Raw genomic sequence first — 7,828 nt, forward strand, 5'->3', positions numbered from 1 at the left:
CAATAGATATTTTGCAACATCAAGTAGCATGGTACCTTGTCCGAGTCTACTTGCAACATGTAGCTTCTCCTTGGTGAGAACCTTATCAACCAGAGAGTTCTCTTGGCTAGTTCCGGCTAAGTCTATACCCCGAATGGCAATTAGCACTCAAAAGGAAGTTGGTGCCACATAGGTTGGGTGTCTTTGAGACCACCATTTGGCCAATTGCTCCTTTAAGACCCCGTCATAATCTGGGCTTCCAGTTCGTCCATTGTAACAACACGGTTTTCAAACCAATGTTTTTCAAATTGACTTCAACCCTCTGATTGTTGCTTTAGTTGCTCTATCTCTAAGAGATTAGGTTGGCAAAGGTCTTCGTTGAATGTCACAGTTAAGCGTAGTTCGCCGGCCTCCTCGTCAAAGATGAGTTGCATGCATTTATGTAGGAGCTTGTCATAGTGCTCGTCAAGACATTCTTGCTCTTCCTAGGATAGGGAATATGACAAGTATTCCTCAAGTTGCTCCTTAGGGAACGTGCCCATGTTTGCAAGGACGTAGACATGTGCAAATATTTTTGAGTTTAGCATCCAACTCAACCAAGCACTCTGCAACACTTCTATGTTCTATGAAGGCTTGCTCAATTGCTATCTCATGCAAGGTTTTAGGGGTTCCCCTAGGCTTTAGCGTGGTTGGGGGCTCAGGCCTAGATGAGCAAGATTGGTCAATGCTAGGATTGCTCATGTCCTTGGGGTTTTCGTGTTTCTCCTTCTAAGGCTTTGCTACTATTGTGTCATGTTTTCCTTGGAATGTGACTAGTATAGTTCTGTCAACTTGTTGTGACAATGTTGTATCCACTTTTGATTGGTCGGTGTAAGTTCTATTGTCGGTGGATTAAGTGTTGCAAGCAACCGTTGATGGTAATGGTTGCTTTGACTCATCAGAACGCATGGATGTGTTTGAGGTTTTACCGCTATTAGGAGAGATGGCAATGGGATCATTCATGGGTGGACTCGATGCTTAAATCCTCAGCTCTTCAGCACTCTTGGTCTTAATCTTCTTAGCGTCTACAGCCACTTGCGATTGTCATTGTTGTTTTCATTGTTTTCTCCTCTTTTTCTTGGGCAATTGCGGTGTATCTTCTAAGGACTCAGGACCCTGAACTAGATCAGATGTTGATATGCTCGGTTGGGCCTCAACCTTCTCTTTCTTTGGTGTGTCCTCATGGGCCATAGCTGTGACCTGCTGAACTTCCTTGCTAGGTTGATTCGTCAAATGCGCCATCTTTTTGGCCAAATCTTTGAGATATTTCTCCTCAAGACTAGGCTTTAGGTGCTTCAGTAGTGCCAGGGGTGTCAAAAATGTTAGTTGGAACACCTCTTCCACATGTGAATTACTAAGGACATGTTCCGCATGAGGCATCGTCACGGCCAAAGGCTGTGACTGCTGTGATTCTTGATTGGAAGTAGTAGCAGCTAGTTCAGTGGACTGGCTGCTATTGGTGGATTGCGATGTCAAGTCCTTAAGCAAATCGGAAGTGGTTGTGTCTTTTGTTGCCCTTTGAGCATTCACTTGTGTAGTTCGAGGAGCTAGCTACGGTGGATTGCGCATGCATATCCCTAGGTTGAGAATTAGGGGTGCTGTCATGTCCCACACCTTGGGTATTTGGAAGCTCAGATGGAAGTAGAGATTGGGATTTAGTAGCTGCACTTGACGATTGTTGTTGTGCTTCCTGTGCCCATTTAGGGAAAGAGGGTATAGGAGAGTTGGGACTCCTAAGTGGATTTGGCACAAAATGGTTGGCACAAAACGGATCTTGAAAGCACATTGGATAGAAACCAAGCACTGACCGGAACCTTCTATAGCAAAGTGGACTCAAGAGAACCTAGGTGACAAACCTCATTTTCTCCAAGGAGTACCGAGTGGCATTGCTAAGGAAAAATCTCTTGATGGACCATTAAAATCATATTACTGATTCTTAGTCATGCACATTACAAGGTGATTTTCCTCAATCTCAAGAAAGAGGTTACCTGAGGAGGTATTCAACTACTATAACCTATAGAAAGGGCCAATAAATCCTTTCATAAAAGGGGCATGATTAAGTAGATATAAAATCATTATTTTATGTCATTGACTTTCGATAGAATCAATGGTAACTATAACTTGTTATTTAGGTATACCATCAAGAAATAAGGGTTTCTAGATTCATTGATGATAATGAGAGATGACATCCACAAGATGGGGATTGCAGTTCCTCCATAAAGGCAAGATAATACATTAGTGAGATTTTGACTCTTTTTAAGTAGATAGTTACTAAAAACTATCTTGAAAAGACTATCTTCTTAAACTTTAGTGGATCGATTTGTTGATTGCTCTTGGTTTTTATAAAGATAATTACTAATAGTTATTCATGCTTTCCATCTAGGCATGTAGATTAAGTATTTGGCATTTGTGTCTCTCTAAGTCTTTTGCTATGTCTTTAGGTTAGGTGATATCACCATCCTCAATGAGAAGTTAAATAAGAATATTTAGAGCATAGGCCAATGCATAATGCAAGATACTACTTTGATGGATGAAATTATTAACTCTATGTCAACTACAAAACTAGTGGGGATGATCCTGGTGTCTCATCTCATTAGTCCTAGAATGGAGAGGAAAGCCTCTATAAGCTTGGCATAGTGGGTATCATGAGACCCTATTTTATATACTCAGTTGAGTACGATCTCAAGTAAGATTGAGCATCCTGGAATATGGGATATGTGCTAGGAAGGGATCATTTTATAAATATGCTTTAAATAAGTACTATTTCAATGGATTTTTTAAAGGTACACGTCTAAAGGATGTGCAAAGAAATTTCAAGAGGTGCACCTCAAAACATATAAAGCACCACATGTAATCAAGAAAAGGGTTATTCTATTTGACAAAATTTGGATACTTTACAGAATGATATTTACAAAAGGGGGACTGTTTATTGCAATTCGAGAAAAACCTATAAGTTTATTAAGAAAAAGACCATTTTATTGCCTTACACAATGTAAGTAAAGGGGACTATAATAGCCTTTGAATGCACATGATATGGATCATTTGATATAGCTACACCCCTTTTGAGAAAGGAACCTTATGTAAAGCTTCTAAGTAAGGAATCTACGTGTATGCTCTTTTAATAAAATTAAAGAATACATTGGTCATGTGTGTGAAAAGAGGGTGAGTGAGGATGCACCATATGGATGGGTGGACCCCAATTAGTAGTAGAGTAACTATCCAATAGGAGTATATTAGCTTGGATGTTAGGATAGGTCAATAAAACGGTGGGTCAAATTGTTTTAAGGGAATGAGATGGTAGACTATTGGTCCTTGAGGTTGCAAAAGTAGCTTCCACTCCCAATGAAACAAGTGCAAGTTGATTTGCATTCTACAATAACACCTATTGTAAGGGTATAATGTTTCCAAAACTAGAACGCCTAGGTTGACTATATACTATCCAATTAGATCCACTCTAAGCTCCACCACAAGGTAGTTTTCCTTAACAATTATCAATGGATCCAAAGTTCCCTTAAGATGGTCTCTCACAATAATAGTCATATTATGCTTGATTTTGAGGGCAAATAATTGACAATGTGAGCATAAACATTTTCTTCACAATTTCATTTGTAAAAGAATATGCATTTATTCCCATAACTACTTGAAAAAAGTGTGTAGAAATTTACTAGTGGAGATACTAGATTTAGGTTTATGGGTTAGTTAGATACTTGTTTAAAGCTCATATGGTATCAAAATAATTTGTTGGCCTAAAGGGGATGATGAGAAAGTGCATATTGGCAATCGAAAATTTACTACTAGTCTATCCCAATGTTAATGAGTTGGTTTGTGAACACTCTTTCACAAATAACCAATTTGTTTTTGAAAATTCATTTTGTGATGATAGTAACATGATGTTAATGAGTTAGCTTGTGAATACTCTTTATGAGATTACCAATTTGTTTTGAACATTCATTTTGTGATGATAGTAACACGCTAAAGTTTTCATTTTTAGTACACAAATATAATTGTTTCATGCATATGTTCGACATTTGTTGTGCATTAGATCTATGAACCTTTGCCAAGCTGGCATAATACTTCTTAAGGTTCATACACATAAAAGTAGATAAAGCTTTTGAATGTATGCAAGTGGAAGATATTTGTATACATTCTGGCCAACAATGAAGTCTTAGTGAGTAGATTCACACCATAATTCAATTAATGTTCCCTTTTCAAGCTCTTTGACAATTTTGTGATGTTGAAAGTGAGCTATTTGGCACTGTGAAAATAAATCGACAACCTTGGGGACCATTTGAAGGATTATGGTTATCTTCGATGTTAAAACACAAATGACGACATGTATAATAAAGATGAATTATTGTTTTAGCATTGCACTACATACAACCTTGGGACCACATAAACATGTTACGGGTAGTATTGATATTGAAACACAATCCTATAGGCCAAGTAGCTTAGTGGTCGAACTTGGAACATCTAGTTTGCATGGGGCTCGAAAGTTTAACAATTAAACTTGGGATGCCTATTTTGCATGGGACCACAACAACTACAAGTATCACTTATTGTAATTAATATTTACACTTTAAGGAACCATAACATATGTCACATTAGAGGCAATCTAACTAAGACAATGATTCTCTCATTTATTCACTAAGGAGCAAGGAAAATAATTGTGTGTGAATTTCCTCATGAATGATAATATCAACTCTTGAGGAATGAGATCTAGATGGACTTCATCTAACAAATCTTTGATAAAAGATTGAGTGGCTCTACAATCTTACTAGATTATGAGGTTGACATATTCAAATGCATCCTTCTTGAATGATAAGTTTGCTATTTTCTTAAGAGCATGTCGCATTCTTAAAGCTTGTCTCCTCTCGCTTATAGTATTTCTCAAATTTTTTTAATTTGCAAGGTAGTTTCGTTCCATTCCACCATATGCAAGATTCCCTTTGATTGAAATGGATGTTTTTGCATATAGCGTTGGTGAGCAATGATTGCAAATCTAAGGGAGAGAGCCTAGATTCTAGGTTGTGGAATGATATTGTATAAGGGCATTGTAAAATGTCTATCTTGTTGAATTAAACAAGTCCAAGTGTGTCTACATGAGATGGCAAGTGTATTTGAAAAGGATTAGTTCTACACCCATGATCTTGTAGTGGTTTCCAATGCTATCAACAATTTTAAACTTGTAGTCTTCAAACAAAGAAAATTTCAAGTGAGACTTTTCGCTAGCATCTTCCTTCCCACTCAACTAAGATGGAGAATGTAGGGTATAGAAAGGGCTCCACCAATCTCTCTCTCTCTCTCTCTCTCTCTCTCTCTCTCTCTCTCTCTCTCATATTTTATAGATAGATTCACATGTGTGCCTAGATACACCCATGCATGCGCACACATTTAACTATAGATGGTATCAAGGTGACTTGTAAGTAGTCCTTTCAAAATGCAACTTTAACTCTTTCTAGTGTGGCATTAACATTCTTTGGCCACTTGGATACACCTTTAGGCCCCCCTAAGTTGCACCGGTCACCTTTTTATGTTTGAAAGACTCCCATTGCTTTGAAAGCCTCCCTATGAGAAACCAACAACGAGATTCCACATCAACACATCACCTCAGTGGCAAGAGAGAGGGGGGGGGGGGGGGGGGGGGGGGGGGGGAATTGTAAAAGAGGGTAGTCTAATGGAGAAAAGCAGTAAGTGGGGTGGGTGTTAAAAGGGTATGATAGGTGTTGGGGGTGGAACCGAAGGTTTGAGGATAGGCAAAGGGAGGTACTTAGAGCTCAAGGTTGGTTGATTTAAGGAGAAGGGGGGGGTGGAATTGATGGAGGAAGGGAGTTGGTATAAAAATTAAGCTTGAAATCAAGGGGGGAAGCCACCTTTAGGCTAGTGGTCCCAAAGTTAGGCACTTCGCACTAACAAGAAAACACTTGTTCCTATCCATTTCTTTCTTTTTTGCCGGGGGGTGCGTGTGTGCGTGTCTGTCTGTCTCTCTCTCTTTCTGTGGGGGGTGCGAGCCCTGTGAGGTATCCATCACAAGCCTGCATGAGGAAATAAAGTCAAGTCCCCAATCCATCTCTCTGCGCGCTCTCTCTCTCTCTCTCTCTCTCTCTCTCTCTCTCTCTCTCTCTCGTTCATTTGTTGTTGCGGGAGGCTTGAGCTCCCCATCTCTCTCTCTCTCTCTCTCGTGTTTGTTTGTCGGTTGTATTGGGAGCATTTTCTCAGTGGATAGAAGAATCTAGCCTGTCGCATGGCAGACGGGGAAATTGTGCAGGTGGAGAGGAGTGGGAAGCGGCAGAAGGTGAAGAAGAAGGGTGTGTGCAGGGAAGGAGGGATGGCGGCGATGACGAGCATGGGCAACGGCGGCGGCGGCAGCAAGGGCAGCAAGGACAGGCATAGCAAGGTGAGGACGTCGAGGGGGCTTCGAGACCGGCGGGTGAGGCTGTCGCCGACCTGCGCCCTGCGCCTGTTCGACATCCAGGACAGGCTGGGCTTCGACCAGCCCAGCAAGGCCGTAGACTGGCTCCTCGACAAGGCCCAGCGCGCCATCCACCAGCTCCCCGCGTTACACCAACAAGGGCTGCCCGATCTGGAACAACCGCCGCCCCAGCCGACGCCACAGGCAGATCCGGCGCCCTTGCCCGCGCCCCCACGTCAGGCCTCCCACGCCTACGACACCCTCTCCCTCAGCCTCTCCTCCTCCTCCCACCCCCCGGCCGCCGCCGACGCACCGCTCTCTCTCTCCGGTCTCAACACGACTAATATCACCAGTGCACCCCGCCGTGACATCAAGGAGGAGAGTCAGAGCAGCCTGCCCATCTCCCGCTGTGATCATCACCACCATCTTCGCCCGTCCTCTCCCGGACACTTACGAGCCTTGCTTCTTTAGTTCTCCTAACCTTAATCTACCACTATCCTCTTCCTTCCTTCCTTCCTTCCTTCCCATGTATGTATCCGAACCCTCATGTGCACAAAAAGAGCGCACCCGCTTCTTCCATAATATCATCATGATCCTCAAGCCTTTACCTTAAGGTTCCCCAGTTTTCTTCTCCTTGTGTTCGATTCCCCTTCGCTCCCCTCCCCTCCCCTCTTCAACCCTTTCCTCCATTACCTTAGCAATACCCTAGTTCTTTGACAAGATGTAAGTTATTAGTTTCATTCTAGTTAATTTGTTCCAAGATTTTTTTTCCTTTTTGGGGATATGAAAACATCCATGTTTGCTTCTTTTTGTAATATTAACATGATAACTTTTGCACATGAACCTAGTAGCATCGTTAAAGTCACAATCTTTGGACTAATTGAGTCCATATGCAAGCATGCTTTGCAAATAAAAATATGCACTTCACAAGCTTTCAAGTTCGTTTTGAATCTGATTGATGGGTTGGTCTAACAACAATTAACATGGATAAACTGAGTAACACGGTCGGCAAGTGCAAATGCATGTACACAAAGATGTGTGTGTGCGCATTTGCTCACTTCTTTTGATGGTTGCTTTGTCGATGCCCTAGGGGCATCTCTAACTTCAATGCCACTCAATCACTCGATCCTCAAACATAGAAATGCACACATTTCTTTTTTGAAACTAGTGATTTGATTAAGTTGATTTACAACAATTAATCTTATGCTATCAAGGATATTAGCACCAGAAAAGTTGTATTAGAAACCTTGGGAACACACACACATATGAACCAACAACACAAAAAATATGAAGACCCAAAATTCAAATTATCCATATGGCCCAAACTTTGGTCCAAAGACAACTACTTGATCAAATTCATGTCAAAAAATCTCATTAGGATTGTGCGGTAATAATGATAGT

At 41.3% G+C, this 7,828-nt stretch overlaps 1 protein-coding gene across 1 annotated transcript; it reads left to right on the forward strand.

Moving 5' to 3' along the window:
• Positions 1–5,846: 5,846 nt before the first annotated feature.
• LOC148031916 (uncharacterized) lies at positions 5,847–7,265 on the forward strand. The gene has a single exon (XM_087682506.1). It carries the CDS (start codon positions 6,260–6,262, stop codon positions 6,896–6,898), a length of 639 nt encoding a protein of 212 aa, XP_087538632.1. The 5' UTR covers positions 5,847–6,259; the 3' UTR covers positions 6,899–7,265.
• The last annotated feature ends 563 nt before the right edge of the window (positions 7,266–7,828 follow it).

This window comes from Lygodium microphyllum, chromosome 8, assembly GCF_053477565.2.
Source record: "Lygodium microphyllum isolate KBCC chromosome 8, Lygodium_microphyllum_v1.1.10, whole genome shotgun sequence".
In the NCBI taxonomy this organism is placed as follows: Eukaryota; Viridiplantae; Streptophyta; class Polypodiopsida; order Schizaeales; family Lygodiaceae; genus Lygodium; species Lygodium microphyllum.

Bases quoted from the DNA above. Each gene is read 5' to 3' on its own strand.
- LOC148031916 (XM_087682506.1), top strand. From the start codon at position 6,260: ATGGCAGACGGGGAAATTGTGCAGGTGGAGAGGAGTGGGAAGCGGCAG.